Below are 19,390 nucleotides of genomic sequence, written 5' to 3' on the forward strand. Positions count from 1 at the left end.
ACAGTTTCATTGAGTGAAGTTTTTCAGATAAAATGAATCTAATTTTAAATTGCAGAATGTTTTCACAACTGTGACTATGGTGGTTTCCTTTAATGTTGTAATATTTCACAATGTGACTACAAATCCCACTTAGCGTCCCTCCCATATAACCAAAATGATACAGCAAAGACCAAATTTGACCCCAAGGGCAAGTGTGTGGGCGCAGTATTTCCATCTGTCCAACTAATGGCTGCCTGGGGAAGCTGCTGAGGATGAAGCCTGTAACTCAGACCGCTGAGGTTTTGCCATTTAAGGTTTTCAACAGAGCTTCTTTATAGTCAGGAGACGACCTTCGCCAGGACATGCTGACCCTGCAGATCATTCGTATCATGAATAAGATTTGGATCCAGGAGGGGCTGGATATGAGGATGGTCCTCTTCCGCTGCTTCTCCACAGGACGGGGGCGAGGTAGGATGGAAGCCAGTTCAGTCCACTCTGTTATTTTCACCTAAAATGGTGGAGATTATCAGTGAGGATTTGGGTTTAACAAACTACTATGAATACTTGTTGTAAATGACAATTCAAGCAGACCTGGCTTAAGGTGGTAGATTTATATATTAAATTATATGTAAAATATTTAGCAAGTTAAATAACATATATGATAAAAGAACCAGAAATGTTGTTAAAGAAATATTTACAACAAACTAGCTTCGAATGATCAAAACCTATTCTTTATATACAATGTGTGTGTATACATATACACACACACAGTATATATCATCATAAAGTGGAAGTTATTGAGTGTGGGTGGGGTTCTCACAGGTGGAGCACTCTCTCCTGTCCTCTCCTAGGTATGGTGGAGATGATCCCTAACGCTGAGACCCTGAGGAAGATCCAGGTGGAGCATGGAGTCACAGGCTCCTTTAAGGATCGCCCACTAGCAGACTGGCTACAGAAACACAATCCCACTGAGGATGAGTATGAGAAGGTAGGCGCAGAAACCAGAGGAACCATTGGTGTTCAAATGTGTGGCTTACATGGTGAATAAATAGTAATGGGCCACATGATGTTATACATATTGTAAATGATAATAAGTAAACTAGTTTCAACGGCTACCCGCAAAGGGCAAAAACAATGTTGCAACCAAAGAATAATTTTGTTGTGTCACCATGTGCTGTGCTGTGCTTCACTTTTACTCTCATGAGTCTGATCAAACCCATCTTATGCCTCACAACAAAATCTGAGAGAGTCCTTGAGCTCCATTTCACCACAGATGCTATTTATTTGCTATTTCAGCTATTTTAAACAAATGACAAAAAACACAGCTTGATGACAATTCATTTCCCTGCTCCCGTAGGCAGTGGAGAACTTTATCTACTCCTGTGCAGGCTGCTGTGTGGCCACCTACATCCTGGGCATCTGTGACCGCCACAATGACAACATCATGCTGAAGACCAGTGGCCACATGTTCCACATCGACTTCGGCAAGTTTCTAGGTCACGCACAGATGTTCGGCAACATCAAACGGTGAGAAAGGAGTCATAGGGTGTTTGTCACTTTATCATTGAACACGTCACAATCACCCGCTGTTTTATCACTTGACAGTGACCTTTTCACTCGATTATATCACCTGAAGTTAATAAATGTGACAATGAAGTTTAATAAATTAGGATAAACTACGTAATTAATGTTATTTCACAGGTTGTTTATAAGTATGCACTCTGTAGTACAAACGTATGTACACTTTATCAGTAATACATTTTTACCAAACAATGTTTTTTTTAGAGAGTGTCAGTCTAGGCAATCTGCTAAGGGCCACACAGTACAGTGAAGTGCCGTATCTATCTTGTCCCCTGGTGTTCAGGGATCGAGCTCCGTTTGTTTTCACCTCGGATATGGCGTACGTCATCAACGGGGGCGACAAACCATCCAGCCGCTTCCATGACTTTGTTGATCTGTGCTGTGAAGCATACAACCTCATCAGAAAACATGCACACTTGTTCCTCAACCTGCTGGGCCTGGTAGGTGTAATCAAGACGTAATTGTTCAGTTTGGGAGACTCAGTCAAGTTGACTGTCCATCCCATCATGCCCGTGCAGATGCTGTCCTCTGGGATCCCTGAGCTGTCCGACTTGGACGATCTGAAGTACGTCTACGATGCTCTGCGTCCTCATGAGTCTGAGGCTGATGCCACCATGTATTTCACCAGGTAAACCTGCGCTTCACTTTATTCACACATATGAGGGAATCACTTAGTTTAGTGCCAAGATGCTATTATATGGGATGTCTGTATAACATATTAAATGTATTTGTAGTTTTCCAGAGATTTACAATCAGTAGTGACAGGGAGAATCGACCTGGAGACACTCAGGGTTTAGAGTCTTTTCACAATGTTAGTAAGTGGGGTTTGAACTTGTGACTTTGTGGACTCTGGTTCATAGGCAAGTGTGTTACCCACTAAGCTACTAGCCACATGAAGCTGATTCGTAAGAATCAGAAGTCTTTTATATGTATACTCTGATAGACACACATTTAGATTTTTATAATAAATACCAAATTATTTCATTTGAAATTCTGTTCTTTTTTTTTTTTTTCCTTTTTTTTTATAAGGCTAATTGAATCCAGTCTGGGCAGCGTGGCCACCAAGCTCAACTTCTTCATCCACAACTTGGCTCAGATGAAGTTTGCTTCATCGGAGGAACGGCCAGTGCTGTCATTTGCTCCTCGGGTCTACACATTAAAGAGTGATGGCTTAATCCGTAACCTGTATGTGTGCCGACACATCAAAACGTACAGCCCCAACAAGGGATATGTGAGTTCTGTGTCTTTAATAGTGGTGCTGAAAGACCATTGACATTATTTCTTGCTTTGTAATCAACGTTTTTTTCACTCTGCAGACATATGTGGTGAAAGTGGAGCGTGAGAACCAGCAGGGGGCGACTCTGGTGCAAAGGAGCTTTGAGGAGTTCCATGAACTGCACAGCAAACTGCGCCTGGTCTTTCCCTCCTCCAAATTGCCCAGGTAATCACCACCAGAACCATCACGTCATCTATTTTTTAATAGCACATATTTAAGCATAATTTTCATATAACTACCATTTATAAATTGTTTATAATAGGGTTATAATAGGGTCCCTCATATGAGTGTAGGGTTAATTCAGATGTCATGGAAATCATTCACCATTTTATTTTCCTGTAGCACTGAAAATCTGTCATGGACATCTGGATGTTTAAACCTTAAATAGGCCACTCTGTTGTTCTCTTGTCACAATGTGATTTGACATTCTGCAGCTTCCCCAGTCGCTTTGTGATTGGTCGGTCAAGGGGTGAGGCTATGGCGGACCGGAGGAAAGATGAGCTGAACGGATACGTCTGGCACCTTGTACATGCTGCGTCGGAGGTGGCTCAGGTAGATCACGTTTACATTTACATGCATTTACTATGCTGCCACTTGCATGCAAAATATGTACTGAGCAGGCAGGGCACCGGTTTTGGTTTGTAAACTTGTGCTGCTACTGCCAGTTTGTAGGAATAGTTCAGTAATTAAATAAAACAGTTTAAAAAATTAAGAAATAAATTAATCATGAAATGATCTAAATAGGAAATAATAAAAAAATTATGATACGTTAAAACGATATGCAAGGATGAAAGAGTACAAGTCAAAATCAGATAAAATATGTATATCTGATTGATTTACCTAATCAATCAAAATGATTTACCTAATTACAGGGAAGTGGAGAAAATTAACAGGGAAAATGTATATAAATGAATCCAGTGTCAGTCAAGTGCTACTGGTAATAGGTATAAAATATGCACAGATTGCACAGAGGATCTGTAGAAAAGCTTGTTAAATTCGTTTTTTTTTTTTTTTCCAGCAGCGTGCCAATTGAAACACACAAAGTGATATTACTAGCATTTATGTTGTCATGCAACATATCTTGTTTTTACCCAGAATGCTCTGCAGGATTCCCCACCCCCTTCATGTCAGAGTTTTTTGCTCTGCGAAACTGCCATCTGACCCTCAGACGTGTGTCAGACACTTCATTACTGCCGCCAGCACTGTTGGCAGCCCTGAGCAGGTTATAATTACTCATGTTTACCATGGTGCCTGTAATAATATGGCTGTATGGTAAGGGTGTAGAGTGTCTTCTGCTAGTTTGCTTTTAGCTGGTCTGGTTACATGAAACTGCCTCCATTTCTGGGAAAACTATGCATGGTTGTGATAGGCGGTGCTGTCCCCGTCTCTGTAGCCTCATATCAGTTCTGAAACCTGACTCACTTTCACTTCTTAAAAATAACACCACATAACGTGTTCAGGATCTTGTTGTTGAGTGACATACTTGACCAACCAGTCATTACTATATTTTTTTTATCAAACTTGTGATCACTTTTGCTTTCACTTAAAGGATGTCTTGTTTTTCTTTAATGTTGTCACATGATGTTAACACAAAGCTTAGTAACATCAAAAACATTCTTTAATAAAAAAAATTATGGTAAAGGCTGTAGATACAGAATTGTCTTAAGACCACTTTTTACGGTCTTTTTTTTTTTTTTACTTGGTCTTAAATCTCAGACAAAACTGTTTGATATCTTATACATATAAAAGGAACATATGGTTTTATCTGAGAAGATCTCAAATGGACGTACGCGGGTGATTGGTGGTTGTCTTCTGCAGTGGGCTACTACCCCCCACATAATCATTACTTTTATAAAATCCCAATAACACACCGAGTGGGATAATCAAAACTGTATAATCCAAATTAAAATCCCTTTACATTTCATTAAATTCCTGCGTTTTTTTTTTTTTGGTCAATAATCAGTTTATTCTTTTAATGCGTGTGTGCAGGAATGAATTGAGGTTGGGGGGGAAAAAAAGGTCTAAACCACTCGTGTACAGGTTACCTGAAACTGATTTTTTTTTGTTGACTCTAGCTGTGTGCTGAACAGTCCGAATCAGGAACTAGTATGCAATGTTGATATCTCCACATCTCGGCCGCACCTTCCCCTTTGTTTCCATGTAATTATCAACACGGTGTGCTCTTGGCAAACAAAAGGACAACAAAGGGGCAGAGACTCCAAAATATGTGCCATCTGAACTACAGTGCAATGTCAGCTGTTAAACTCCTTTTCTTCATTTCAATTCATGTGGCAAGTCACACTGACAGCTTTCAGTTTCACTTGGATTGACCCAGGCGGGGTAAAAGGAGAGTCCTTCAAACATAACGGAATTAAATGAAACAATAGAAAATAAATAATGATTGTGGGCAGAAAAGTTTATTGTATTATGATGATGAATATTATTATTGTAATGAACAATAATAATAATAACTAGAAACCAAAGTTCTATGGAAATTTTGATGGGCCTATCTGGGCATTGGTCGTAGCAGCTGGCGTGGCCTCCAGAGCTGGTGTAAGCTGTAAGAGCAGGCGGTATAACCACAGTAGCTGATGGAACAGGCTGTCACATGAATTTTGGTAATATTTGAAACATGTTCAAAAATGTGCATGTTAGCATGCTGATGCTAGCACAATAATGTCAAAAATGCTAACAGGGCGTGGCCAAGATGCGTCATGTTATATTTGGTGACGTTTGGAGCATGTTAGCATGCTAATGTTAGCATGGTAACATCAAAAAACGCAAACAGGGCGTGGACAACATTAAATTTGGTGACGTTTGGAGCATGTTTAAAAATGAGCATGTTAGCACGCTAAAATTAAAACGCTAAAATAGCGTGGCCAAGATGAGTCACATGAAATTTCATGTTAAAAAATTTACATGTTAACATCAACAATGATAACAGGGCATGGCCAAGATATAAATAAAGTGGCCAAAGGACCGGCTGATTGTGGCTGATTGAGCAGGCATCCTAATGAAGTGGCTGGTTTAAGATTCCATTGAGTGACAGTGTTGGCGATGCTGCTGTATCAGTACCCCTTGTAGGGTCCCCTTTGTTGGCAATGACACTGTAGCAGTACCACTTAAAAAAAAAACTTTATAAAAGGGCCCCATTTTACAAACGCTACCAATGCTAAAATTAGCATTCAATACATTCCAATGGGAAAATGACCATTTTAGCGTTAATAGCTCGGCCACGCCTACTCCGATCGCTTCTAAAAGTAATAGCACATCTCACACAATAAAGTACTAATATTTGATATATAGCACACCGGTGTTAGTCCTGCGGTACTGAAATAATTTTTTTTTTTCACCTATTGACACTTTTTTGTTTTTCCAAAATTGTGCCTGATCCGTACCCTCAGGGAGCCAAAAACATATTCCCAGCACAATAGTAAATGGTCTGTCATACAAACAGGCCCAAATCATCATAATATGATACATTTCAACATACTGTAGATGTCTTGAGCTTACATTACACAAGTAATTTTTTGTCATTGTGATACACAGCACACGGTGACACAACAAAATGTGTCCTCTGCTTTTAACCATCACCCTTGGTGAGCAGTGGGCAGCCATGAGAGGCGTCCGGGGAGCAGTATGTGGGGATGGTCTTTTGCTCACTGCCACCTCTGTGGCACCTTGACTGTTCAGGATTTGAACCGGAAACCTTCCAAGTACATGTTCGGTTCCTTACCCGCTAGGCCACCACTGGCCCAACATTTGTGTTGTCTGTGGATTTTCCTGAGTCAGCATTCAGTAAATGTTTTAAACACATTGGTTCAGTGACGTGAGAGAAAACACTAAAATTCAATTCATGTACCCCTGTTTCATCTCTGCTTTTCCCTCCAGTGTGACCTAGTCTACACTTTCTTTCACCCGCTTCCTCGGGATGAGCGACAAGGGACCGTGCAGAATGTGCTGCAGAACCGACCACCAGGTAGACACACACACACAGAATCTCACACGCTCAGTACAGTGTTTTACACTGGACTTGTTCACCTATGTTGCTGTGTTTGCTTTGTCACCGGGTATGTTGACTCATCAAAGTGCCCCCATCTAGGCACTTCCGGTCTCCATGGAAACAGTGAGTGCACCGGGTTTAAAGGGCACGTTCCATGAGTCCTCAGTCTGAGCTGCTGGTGGGAGCATAGTCCAGTGTGGCTCTAACCTGATAACCCACCAGCAGCCAATGGCTGCCTGGCACCTTATCAGAGGCAGTGAAATCCCCTTCTTTTAGACGGCTGTACAGATGGCCGTAGAGTCACCAGGTAGGGACACACTGATTCAAGCACAGTAACCATATGACTGTTTCATATGAAGCCACAAAAGTTGGTTAACCTTTGGTGTCACTGCCAACGTGGGAATCACATGGTGTGCTGAGGTGCGTGACGAGGACAAAAAAAACTTGTTGAATCATTTCACACCTTCGTGAACCTCAGTACAGACTAACCTTAAATAACAGAGGACCACAGGAAACAAGGCAACAAAACCCCCAGAACAATAGGAACATTACAATAAGTTCCTAACATACCAAAACTGAATAGCCTTTTTATTTTTGCACAGGTGAAATATAAGCGAAATTAATTAAAGATAGTAGGCAAGTACGAAGGTCTTTTTTTTTTCATTTTGGTTTTCAGTGCTGTCAGGTTCGGATCCACCATGAAGTGCCCTGTATTGACTTGACCGCTCATTAGGATTATACTGTATACTGTACACATTAAGTTGCAATAAATCACTGCAAGCATTGGACTCTATTTTCAAGATGGCTCTGCACTAAGCATGGAGCTTGTTTGGTGGTGTCAACGGGTTGTTAGGATGGACTTAATTAATAAAGCCACTTGGCAGTTCTCTATATCTTGAATAAGAGAAACCATCTGCCCATTAGATAGTTTCAATTGGGAGGAGCCAGATGCCTGACAGCTGTCATACGCTTCTTCCTCATATTGGATTATTTGGACCCTTGCTCGTCAAAACGTCACATGAGGAAGCCTCATTTAAAGATGGGGGGGTGGGGTGGGGGGGGGGGGTTCTGTTTATTTATGCGAATGAGCCTCTGCAATCCTGGAGGTGTGTTAGGGTGTGTTGAACCTTACTCAGGTGTAACATCTTGCTCTAAATCCCAAAGAACACGGTTGGTGATCTTTTAATCCCGTTTGTAACATCTCTGAATTGCTCTTCTGGTACAAAGCCACAAATATCTTTTCATCTGAAATGACACACAGTCTGTCCCTTAATATCTGGACAGTCACAGGCATTTTTTAGTGGATTTGTGAGACGAGTACATTTTCAACAATTCACTGAGTTAATTTTTAATTTTTTTTTTAGTTCATTAGATTGAGATGTATTTATTTGCCCATGAGACTTCACTGGGCAATCTTCTAAATGAGATAAACATTACATCAGTTAATGCTCTTGTACTGTAGGGTGATAGCAGCCTAGTGGGTAAGACACGGGATGAACCAGAAGACTACAAAATCACAGGTTCAAACCCCACTTTCAACCTGAGCAAGACAGTTAACCCTGAGTGTCTGCAGGGGGACTGTCCCTGGGCGTCAAATAAATGCCGTAAATGTACTCTGAGCAAACTGCAGGAAGCCAGGACTTAAAAGTCTTTTTTTGCTGTTTTTCCCCCCAGATTTGTCCTGGACCCCGGTGCTCGAAAAGGTCGTGGGTGAAGTGAAGCTGTCCATTTCATACAAGAGTGACAAGCTGTTCATCATGGTGATGCACATCCGTGGACTGGTAAGTCTGATGGTTTATAATGTGACGGAGAATGCATGGATGTCAGTGGTGCTTCATTAAGTCCTGTGCTCTGAGAAATGGTTCGTTAGCAGCTCTCTCACTCTATGCCATATCCACGTTTGATACAATGAGCATGAATTACACATGGCAGGATAATTACACACCCACCCATCCATTACTCTGCACGGTATTTAACCATTCATCACGCAGTATATTTGTGAAAGAAGAATGGGATCTGTAATCCTTTAAAAGTGGATTTCATTTCACACTTCAGGATCGCAGCTCTGATTTTACACTCTGATCGAATCAACACGTTCTTTCCCTCCCTCAATTCTCCAGCAACCCCTGCAGGACGGCACAGACCCTGATCCCTATGTCAAACTTTACCTTCTTCCGGACCCCCAAAAAATGAGCAAAAGGAAGACCAAGGCCGCTCGGCGCACATGCAACCCCACCTACAATGAGATGGTAAGCAGCAGGATCAGGCAGCAGACAGGCGAAAATGATAAATACGTCAGACATTAAGACGTTGAAACGTGACTGAAAATCCTGTGAGGATTTGTGATGTTCATGACCCTTTTTTTTGCCTCTTCCCAGCTGGTGTATGATAAGATCCCGCTGGGCGACCTGCAGCAGAGGGTGATCCACTTGCGTGTGCTCAGCGAGGGGGCATTCTGGGAAAATACCCTGCTGGGTGAAGCCTTCATCCCCCTCAAGACCCTCAACCCTGGCCACCGCTGGGTGGACTGGCACCAGCTTGGCACTGGCGGAACTGATGCTTCCCGCTAAAACTGAAAAGGGTTGGGAGGTGATTACTGGAATCATGTTTCTATGATTTCAGTGATTGGGAGGACAGATTTTTTTTCATTTTAATTTCCTCCTTGTGGGGGGAGTTAGTGTGGGGTTAGTGCCAGTCTTCTTGGTCAGGAGAAGTGTTGAACTGTGATGGGCACCCATCATTATATACTGTATGCAGTGTGATACACTGTTGGGGAGAGGGACCACATGAGGATGGGCTCATGTGACCAGTCATAAATTATTATATATGAAAAATGCACTCGGTTATAGTGGAGGGCTGGGCAAGTTCTTAAAAACCATCCTGGCTTTTATTTCTCTAGGTGTTGCAACTTTTTGAAGTTCTTTCTGGCATAAACATGGAGCCCAAAGCAGCTGTGGATTTTCCGCTGAAAAAAGCTCCACACTCATTGCTTCTGGATTTGCATAGCCCTACAAGGCTGCATTGTGAATAGAAAGGGAAACTTTTGCTTAAGTTATCTGTTTTAAATGAAATCATTATTATTTTTGGCTCGATTTTTGGGCTCAGTTGTGTTGTAGCCTATGGTATATATTATTATGATTTCTCTGTATCAGACCACATAGGTTTAGAAGGGAAGCTGGGTTTGGTTTTGTACTGTAAAACGGCTAGGTGCTTGTAAGGGTCAACTCAATTGTTTGGGATGAAAAAAAAGCAGTGAGTGACATTTTGAGGGCCTAGTGTGTTTATGTCGACGTGCGGTCTTATTTTTAGACTCCAGACGACTGCTGAGCTCAGATTTCTTAACCACTGCTCCCATTTCGGCATCTTTCTGTGTCGTTTTTTGTACACTCCCAACCAGATTAAGAGCATCGAGATAGCATCTATTTCCTTAGTGCACAAAAATGTTATATTTTAAAATCACAAAATTACCTAATAGTACTTTTTCATAATGGTTTGTCATGTAAAATTGCTCACCTTTGGGGTCTGAGGCAATTTTGTAACGTTTATATTAAAACCAATTCTCATCACATAACATTTTATGGTGGTAATAATTCAGTAATTCAGAGAGGATGCAGCTGCAAGCGCGCATGCAATGTTTCTTGCCTGTTGGGTAATTATTGATATTTATGTTTAAACAATAAACTGTACAAAAGAACTTAATTTATTATACAGACAGAAGCACATTCATTTTAATTTGGATAATACTGATCAATATATATTTTTTAACTTCATAGCATTATGTGGTTAGTAGGTAAATCCACAAAACATCCGCATTTTTAAGTCCCACCTCTGTTTCCCAAGCAAACGTGCTTCTGGGTCCTGATCAAGAGCCATTGTCTATGCGAAACCAGTCACAAATACAAGTTTCATCTCATGCAGAATTGAGCCCTTAATAGACACTGGTGACCTTTTCATTTTTGGATTGTTCCAGTAGCTTGCTTCTTAGCTCTCAAGGTTCTTGATGCTGAAGCACATATGTTTGCAATATCATGAGTGATTCAAGGTACTGGATTATAATTATAAAATAAACTGTACAACTGTAACAATAAAAAAAGAGGGAGAAAACATTAATCCACCCAGGGACCCACTTTTCCTATTGGCCGTGTTTAGTAATTGTAATGGATTCTGGGAATTTTTTCTCTTGAGATTTGTGTGCAGTCATTCCACCACGAGTGTGTGATTTGAATGTGTGTTTGAATTTTGCTGTGGGTTAATGCAAATGATCCTTCATACGGAGAGGTCTGTGTCCCTTCAGTAGTGGCTCCAGAAGCTCCTATTAAACTGTAGCTGGGACACTTGCAGCAATGTGAAGGGGGCAGAAGAATGTACGTTCGAAATGAACAAGACTTTTGTTTGTCATACATGTTGGGAGAAATGATCATTTTCAATGTGATTTTTATTGCCACTTTGTCCTAGCTAATCTGTACCTTTTACCTTCATTTTTACCATGTTTTTGTAATATTATTTGCACTAAATAATAAAAAAGGACACTGAAAAAATGTGGTGTTTCTTTCCCCCACTGGATGATGAAAGCCCCGTGTAACAGAGCAGAAGTGATTAAACACACGGCTGTCCAAGGGATGCCTCAACATGCCACCGTGTTCTCCCTATGTATGTAAATGGCCTCTCTATTCGGGGTTATTGCACACTGCTTTCAACATCAATGCCATGCACTGCATTCCAGCTCGCTGGCACTGGGAATACAGCTTTGAGTCGCACAGCAATTAATCTCCCTTCAGTCCGCCGGCCCAAGTTTAATCTTCTTTCCTTTGTGGCACACACCCTACTGTATGGCTGTGTCCCTCTGGTGGACCACACCCACAGGCTGTTGGGACACTGAGGTAATGGTTACATCAGGTATGACTGAATTGTCTGGTGATCTGTGCTAATCACAGTCAGTATCTTACAACAGTACGTCTGTGGTGTCAAAGAAACGCATACTTACACTTACTGAACTGAAAAAGCGCAATAATTTGGAAGTATTTACGCAGATACTACATTATACCTGCCTTTCTCTGTACCAGTCTTTCATTATTATTTGATATATGCATGTAAAATTGTTGAAAACCCTGCACATGCGAGTGAAAGAAATGGAGTGAATCTTCTCTCTGAAAAATTTCTTTCATGAATCTTTTATGGCTTGACAGGGTCTCTGAAGGCAAACACATACATTCTTCATAAGGCCTCTAATGGCTGGCTAGTAAAAAAAAAAAAAAAATTAAAGCATGCTGTAATTTGGCAGAGCCACTATTGTGCCACATTCTAAGGTTGAGTGTTCTGCAGTGTGCTAGCGGGATCGTGTTGTTACAATGTGTGGCTGCTGACAACGCTGAGTATCGGCTATAGGAAGCTATAGGAAGCTATAGGATCTGTGCAAAATCCTCAGGTCTAAAAGAGCAGTAGATGGACATGATATGGCTTCAGTTCTCATTTACTGTCATGAGAACAAATGACTTATTTTGAAGATTTCTTAGTTATATGTAATATAATGATGATGTTCAGTCAAATTAAAAAATAAATGTTTTTTTTAATATGTCTCAAATGCACAAGCCAATAAAACAATAGTAACATGAAATGAAACTTTTAAGTAAAAAAAAAACAACAACTTAAATTTCCTGGTCAATGTCTATATAAGAGATGCACTTTCTAGCCTTTTCAAAGCATCCATAAGCAAATCAGTACATGCCGTTCTCCTTTCATTATTATCACTCATGCAAGCTGTCTTGACTGCAGTTTAAAAATATAGATATAATTAGCACATGGATAAAAATATAGCCAACACATATAGCAAATATATGAGATCAGTGAGACCCCAGAAGCAAGATTGCGAAATACTGATCTAGGGTGTCGCTTTCATTACGTAACAGACACTGGGCACGTACAGGCCACGTGCCGGGTGGATCTGGTCCTTTTATCGACGTCCCCTAACTGTTCACATTAGGCAGCCACTTTAGCGACGGTCCCTAAAGCTTTCTGATGAAATCCTCCTCCGCGGATGAGCTACAGCGCGCAGTCAACTGACGACCCAGAACAGACGGAAATTCCTCTTTTTCCAAAGTGGCCGTGACGATATTAACGTCTGCGATTTACGCGGGTTTTACTGCACTGAATTCGGTTGCCGGTAAACGTATGTTTCGTAGTCGTTGGTGCCGTCCGTCAAGCGCCTTTTGGTAGCCGAAGCTAAGCCTGTTAGCCACCAGTACGGGGCCGCCGAGCTGCTCCAGCCGCCTGGAAGTTGAGCCCGAGCCGCCGCTCCTCGTCTGAAAATGTCCGCCGTCTCATCGCCCGGCCCGCACCCGAGCTCGCCGCTCTCTGCCAAGTTCGCGGGCCGCCACAACTACGGGAATCGTGAGGGAGGCGTCGTCACTGTCGCTGTCACTGTCAGCCAAGCGGCCAGCATGGACGAAGCTCCGAGCTGCGGGCTTCCGTGGAGACTTCAGCGGGACTAACAGCGTCCTCGGCGCGGACATTTTCTCTTCTACCCACCGCTATGTCGGACAATTCACTTGCACCGCTAGAAGGAAGTTAAGTTGCTCTTAGTGTTTTTTTAAATTTGAATTTCCCACCAGACGTTTAGTTTTTGTTCGCGGTTCATTTGACCGCCGCTAGTTTATCGGCGGGATGTTGGACATGAGCTCGGAAGATGTTTCTGAGGTGAAGGCCCCGAGGCCTTTATGGACCAGCTTCCTCTCCTACGTCCCCCTGCCGGTCCTGGATCTCTGGAAGAGGTATTCGGCGGCCGCGGGAAGCGCGCTGCTGGCCCGGCAGGAGGGCGACGCGGCCGCGCTGCAGCGCCCCCGTGCGGCCGCCCTGCTCCACGACTCCCTCCGGATCATGGGGGGCTGCGAGGAGGACGTCCGGGCTCCGGCGGCGGCCGCCCTGCTCCCCGACTCCCACCGGATCACAGGGGCGAGCGAGGAGGTCCAGGCTCCGGCGGCGCGGGGCTACCTGAGCAGCGCCAGGAACTTTCTAAGCACCGTCTTCACGGGTACTTACAACGCTCCCACTCAGGGACCATGCAGGCCAGTCCACGGAGCGACCTGGTGGGGACGAGGGGGCGCGGCCCCTCACAGCTGGCTCTCTGTGTCGCTGTGGAATAAAGAGGAGACGGCCGTGACGAGCCCTCGCCGCCACCACGACCGCAACACTGGTGACCTTTGTCACCCGGCCCGCGTGGCGGCCGCCACTCAGCCCTCCCAGCTCTTTGTGGTGCGCTGCGAGGATGAGAATTCAAAGCGCGGCGAAAGCGCTGGACCCTGCTGCAACAAAACGGCCGCAGACAAAGGCGGCCTTCACGCGGCCAGGCCAGAGAGCCTCTCGAACCCGGACCGGCGGGCCGATGGCGCCAGAACTGCCACCGCCTGCAGCGAGGTGGCGGTCCTGACCCCGGACCAAGATAACGGCTACTCCAGCTTGGAAGAGGAGCAGTCCGGCTCCAGGGTTTGCGGCATGAGGAGGGCGTGTGAAGAGGAGGAGGAGGGGGGCGGAGCCTCAGTTCAAGGCGCTCCGGCGGCGTCCGTTGATGTCCCCAACGTCCCCGAGGAAGGGCAGAAACGGGTTGAGGATTCTCCAAGCGAGGTTGAGGAGGAGGAGGAAGATGCTCCCACTGCGCGTCCACCCCAGTGTCAGAACAAAGCCATCGCCTACATCATGGGCGGCCCCGGCAGCGGCGAGAGCTCGTCCGACAGCGACTTCGACAGTGAAGACTCCTCGGATTTCTCTGAGGACTGTGAAGAGGATGCCAGCGAGGATGAAGATGGGGACGAGCGGGACACAACCGCGGTCGATGAGGAGACGGAACGCCTGTGGAACTCGTTGTGCCAGAACCATGACCCGTACAACCCATGCAACTTCACCGCGTCCCTCTGCACGGTCGCCCCGCTCGCCCCGCCACAAGGTGTCCCAGCCTCCAGCCCCCTCTCCCAAGCGGATGAGGACTCGTGGGGGGAGGACGAGGAGGACGACGGCGGGTGTGAGGTAGACGAGGCCGAGAACCTTCAGCTCTGGAACGCCTTCATCTCCTCTGCCGATCCTTACAGCCCACTCAACTTCCAGGCCCCCCTCAGGACTCAAAAGCCCCCCCACCACACGGCCGTCCCCCAGTACAAGATGAACGAGGCCGAGGACCGGTTGGACAGCGGCTTCTCCGAGGACGCGCCTTTACCAGGCTGGACAGCCACCAGGTCCAAGAAGGTCAGTATGGTGCCACTTTACACTCCCACAAACGTCCCAGACTGCCCCAAGCAGCTGAGGAAGGTTTCTGAATGGTTTCAATATAACCTTAATGCTCATTAGGTCGTTTTTAACCAGGTTTTACTCCATAAGGTTCATTTTCTAAGTAACTAGAGGTCTTGTTGCTTGTTTTAGTTCGGTGGTCCTCGGTATGGTCTTATTTATATTTTATGAATTTGCCCAGAAGCTTCAGTTTATATATTGTTTCTGCTCATAGATGGTTGTCCACCCAGAAAAACCCGACAGCACGAATCATATCTTTCCAGCTCAGTAGCAGACCATTCATAATAACGCTGATCTTAATAGACTGTAGAATAATAATTCAACTCGGCCGATCGGTGTAAGTAGGCGGGGCCTGGGCGATGTGATGTAAAGGAGTGCAACATTGTGTCCCCTGCAATGCCCTCCTCACCGCCTGCCATTAACTGATGCAACGGTTCCATTTCTCCGGCTCTCTGGGGTAATGAGACCCAGATCACGGCCTGGCTCCTCCAATCCCATTGGTTGTTGGGGCTGGAGGAGAAGAGGCTGACTGCTCCTCCGCAGATAGGAAATTACCCACACTCCCTCATCTGCTGTTCTCAAACCTCACTTCATGACGTTCTTTTATTTCTCTTTCTCAATCAATTCAAAAAATTATATCATTTAAAAAATATCAATGAATTTAATTACATTTACCGCATTTATCGCCTTATCCAGAGCGACTTACAATCAGTATTTACAGGGACAGCCCCCCCCTCCCGGAGACACTCAGGGTTAAGTGTCTTGCTCAGGGACACGATGGTAGTAAGTGGGATTTGAACCTGGGTCTTCTGGTTTATAGAGTGTGTTACCCACTAGGCTATTACCACCCAGTTAAAAAAAACATAAAAGGATTTTTGGTATAATACAATAAAAAAAAAAAAAAAAAAAGTGTTATTTTGTGTAAACGTTTGTTATGCTGTGATGTTTAGTTGTTTAATACGTTCTGTCTGAGGAACCCGTCCAGCTTCTAGACAACCAGCGCCCCCTGCTGTCGACATTGCTGTCACCACAGAGACACTTTTAAGCAGAAGGCATTGCCATTTCCTTTGTAATTGACTGTTGTATGATCATGTGTGGACCCACAGGTGAGGTTCCAGGAGGAGGTTGAAGAGTTCTACGCCAGCAGCGATGAAGACCGCCACGGCCCCTGGGAAGAGTTTGCTCGGGACCGCTGCCGCTTCCAGCGCCGCGTCCAGGAAGTGGAAGAGCGCATCTCTTTTTGCCTCTCCCCGGCCTTCCGCAGGGTCGTGTACGACAGACTGTATCCTGCGTCTTTTTAGTTGTTTTTCATTTGAGTTGAATGTTTAAATGAACAGTGGAACTGAAACACGTGAGACTCTTTGTCGTCTTTTTTGGGTGTTACTCCTAAAGGTCTAAGGGCTGGTGAACACACAACCCAACGAGACCCTGGCCATGCACAGTGTATCTCCTGACAGAAGGTCGAGATGGACCTCCCACCTTCAACAACCCCCTCCTAAATAGCCAGTGCTGGTGTCCAAGTATGGTGTCCAAGTGCCATGTGCATTGTCTCTCTCTCTCTCCCCCCTTCTTCTCTCTCTGCCTGCTGCTGCCATTATTGAAAGTGGGGGGAAAAAATACTAAAGCACTAGATGCCCCCAAAAAGAAATGAATCATATAACACCTTTCCTTCCCTAGGGGGCGCCACTTTAATATATTTTTAACCTTTGTTGGTGGTCAACATGTACTCTAGTAGTGTTTCCCTGGCCTTTCCTTTGCATGGCCTCAACCCTCCACGTATTCAAACATCATACCAAAGATAAATCCACTGGATCCCACATAGAGGTCAAGTATTAGCCTGCAGAGGAGAGCGCATCGGCGCGGTTAGCAGTGGGTTTACGGCCCAGCGCCAAGATGGGTGACGGCAAGCTTGATGGGACAAGCAGACACCTTTTCATTTAAAACCAATTCCCTCTAATGCATATTGCAGAAGACAGGAGGGGTGAAATGTTCCTCCCCTTGTGTTCCGACCCAAGGCAGCTGTGACCAAGTACATACAATTTTCTGTGTGCCGAGGCAAAAACGGGAGGGGTGCATGTTGTTCACTCGTCTGTCCGAAATGGCATCTACTACTTGTTATGCTTGACGTTTAAAGCATATTGAAAGTTGTGTTTTGGGTCAGAATATCTAATATAATTAGAACGATTGTTTTATTTTTGTATAAAGCATATAAATTACTTATATACACTTATGGCTGTTGCATTTGTGTGGGCGTTGTGTCAGAAATGTAATAAAATTAACACCAGTTCAGTGAAACCGTATATTATTTCTACTGCGAGTTGGACGTCCATCATTCTGTCCCTGCTCGGGTCCTGCTTTTCTCGCTCTGTAGGCCTTTCTTTGGTGAAGATGACCAGAGCATGATCTCTCAGAAATTGGAATTACATCACAACTGAGTTCTACCCCAACCTTCACATAAAAAGGAATTAAGAATGGCAACTCATATGAGTGGTTTAATTTCTGCTATCTCTACACTTTCTGGAAATGGAGCAGAGTAGGAGTCCATTCTTCAAGTATCATTTGACAGGCCAAAAGCACGCATAACTAACACATCTGAGAATAAAGAAAACCCGCTCTCTTCAGCAGGAAGCTACATTACTTTGTCAAAGGTATTGGGACGCGGCCTTCACACACGCGTGGACTTTAATGGCGTCCCGCATCCAATCCAGAGGGTTTATTACGGAGTTGGCCCGCAGTTTGTAGTTCTGGGAAGGTTTGCCGCAGGGTTTTAGGGGTGTAAATGGTTCAGAATGTCTTGGTAAGCTGAAGCGTTGAGAGTTCCTCTCACTGGAACTAAAGGGCCGAGCCCAGGCCCAGAAGAACAGCCCCCTCCACCAAACTTTACACCCCGCACATGACCGACAGGCAACATGCAGGGATGGTTTTGGTCTGCAGGCACCACTAATTATTGTCAAATGATCTAGAAGGTGTACTTGAGAAAGGTGAGGTGCATACGTTTAAATAGCACACTTACATTTACATTTACAGCATTTATCAGACACCCTTATCCAGTGCGACTTACAATGAGTATTTACAGGGACAGTCCCACCCTGGAGCAACTTAGTGTTAAGTGTCTTGCTCAGGGACACAATGGTAGTAAGTGGGATTTGAACCTGGGGCTTCCTGTGACTTGACCTCACCTCGGTTACAATTTTAACAAAGGTCCTGGACAAACAATAAGTGGTGATGGTTTGGCAGATGAACGCAACCTCCGTAACAGCTGGACGACAACTCCATTATTTTACGGAATGATAAATGATAGGGTTTGTGCGGTAGAGGGCGCTGCGTCCCAAACCTCGACCTCCACACTGATCAGTGCACTCTCACAAGTAATCAAGTAAGTGTAGAATAAAAGCAGGGGTCACCAGCCCTTGTCCTGGAGGACACATTATCGTAGTTTAGGATGAGCTGTATTTTTTATTTATTCATAAAAATATAACACTTTGTGTGATTATTATGTATTATTCATATTTTACTTTTTGCTGAAGAGGTTTGTAATAACATTTCTGAACGGGCACAGTTCTGGTGGCATTTTTCATTTAATGCAGAAAGGAGAGATGAGCCGCTCACCTCCACACAAATCATCTCTACATCTCAGTAGGACTCAGTAGGACAAAAAACTGCACCGAAATGGCCGCCATAGGCCTTGCCGTATGATGATCAGAAGCACGAACACAAGCCTTATCAGTCACGAGTTCAAAGCGTCAGACTCAGCAGATAAATCCCTATATGAATGCCGAGGTCTGATTTTCTGTATTTGTGTGCATTCAGACGTTCTAACCATTACTTGCATTTGGTGGCTTATCAATTCTTGTTTCAATTAAGGTATTAAGTGACTCTGAATGAACTTCCTAACAGTGACTTGATTAAAAGTGAAAGTGAAGTGATCGTCATTGTGAAACACTGCAGAACCTCACACGGTGCACACGACATTTAGGCCACCGCCGCCCCTTGTGAGTTCATGGTGAGCAACATCTTGCATTAAATCACCAGGACCTGAGTATATAGATCTGTACTCTGATTGTAAAGTGTTATCGATAAATTAAAAGAAAAGCGACTGTTGCCATGGAACTGATTCTTGCTGCATTAAAAGGCATCGAGACTGAAGAGTCACGGTCAATGCCATCCATGACAATTTCATAGAAATCAAATTTTCATACTAGTGCTGACCGTTTAAATGGCGTACGCGGTTTCATTTTACACCCCTGTGTTCTGCTGCTTTTGCAGTGTAGCTGTAA

At 44.2% G+C, this 19,390-nt stretch overlaps 2 protein-coding genes across 5 annotated transcripts in view; both read left to right on the top strand.

The window, feature by feature from the left end:
- Positions 1-11,377, top strand: part of pik3c2b (phosphatidylinositol-4-phosphate 3-kinase, catalytic subunit type 2 beta) — a 38,758-nt gene extending 27,381 nt beyond the window's left edge. For all 4 annotated transcript variants that reach the window (XM_028998151.1, XM_028998150.1, XM_028998153.1 and 1 more), the window contains 12 exons: positions 318-447; positions 831-967; positions 1,337-1,506; positions 1,844-2,000; positions 2,079-2,188; positions 2,590-2,791; positions 2,877-3,001; positions 3,271-3,388; positions 6,728-6,815; positions 8,514-8,620; positions 8,960-9,088; positions 9,218-11,377. In XM_028998151.1, the coding sequence (XP_028853984.1) occupies positions 318-447; positions 831-967; positions 1,337-1,506; positions 1,844-2,000; positions 2,079-2,188; positions 2,590-2,791; positions 2,877-3,001; positions 3,271-3,388; positions 6,728-6,815; positions 8,514-8,620; positions 8,960-9,088; positions 9,218-9,409 (1,665 nt within the window). In that variant the 3' untranslated portion in view covers positions 9,410-11,377. The remainder of the gene's footprint in view (positions 1-317; positions 448-830; positions 968-1,336; positions 1,507-1,843; positions 2,001-2,078; positions 2,189-2,589; positions 2,792-2,876; positions 3,002-3,270; positions 3,389-6,727; positions 6,816-8,513; positions 8,621-8,959; positions 9,089-9,217) is intronic.
- A 1,408-nt stretch (positions 11,378-12,785) lies between these two features.
- On the top strand, positions 12,786-17,408 carry ppp1r15b (protein phosphatase 1, regulatory subunit 15B). The gene is made up of 2 exons (XM_028998641.1): positions 12,786-15,071; positions 16,220-17,408. The coding sequence occupies exons 1-2, from the start codon at positions 13,500-13,502 to the stop codon at positions 16,412-16,414; spliced, it is 1,767 nt and encodes a 588-aa protein (XP_028854474.1). The 5' UTR covers positions 12,786-13,499; the 3' UTR covers positions 16,415-17,408.
- Positions 17,409-19,390: the final 1,982 nt, after the last annotated feature.

Source organism: Denticeps clupeoides, chromosome 12, assembly GCF_900700375.1.
Source record: "Denticeps clupeoides chromosome 12, fDenClu1.1, whole genome shotgun sequence".
Taxonomy (NCBI): Eukaryota; Metazoa; Chordata; class Actinopteri; order Clupeiformes; family Denticipitidae; genus Denticeps; species Denticeps clupeoides.

Bases quoted from the DNA above. Each gene is read 5' to 3' on its own strand.
- ppp1r15b (XM_028998641.1), top strand. From the start codon at position 13,500: ATGTTGGACATGAGCTCGGAAGATGTTTCTGAGGTGAAGGCCCCGAGG. The intron at 15,072-16,219 runs GTCAGTATGGTG...GTGGACCCACAG, and splicing joins CAGCCACCAGGTCCAAGAAG to GTGAGGTTCCAGGAGGAGGT.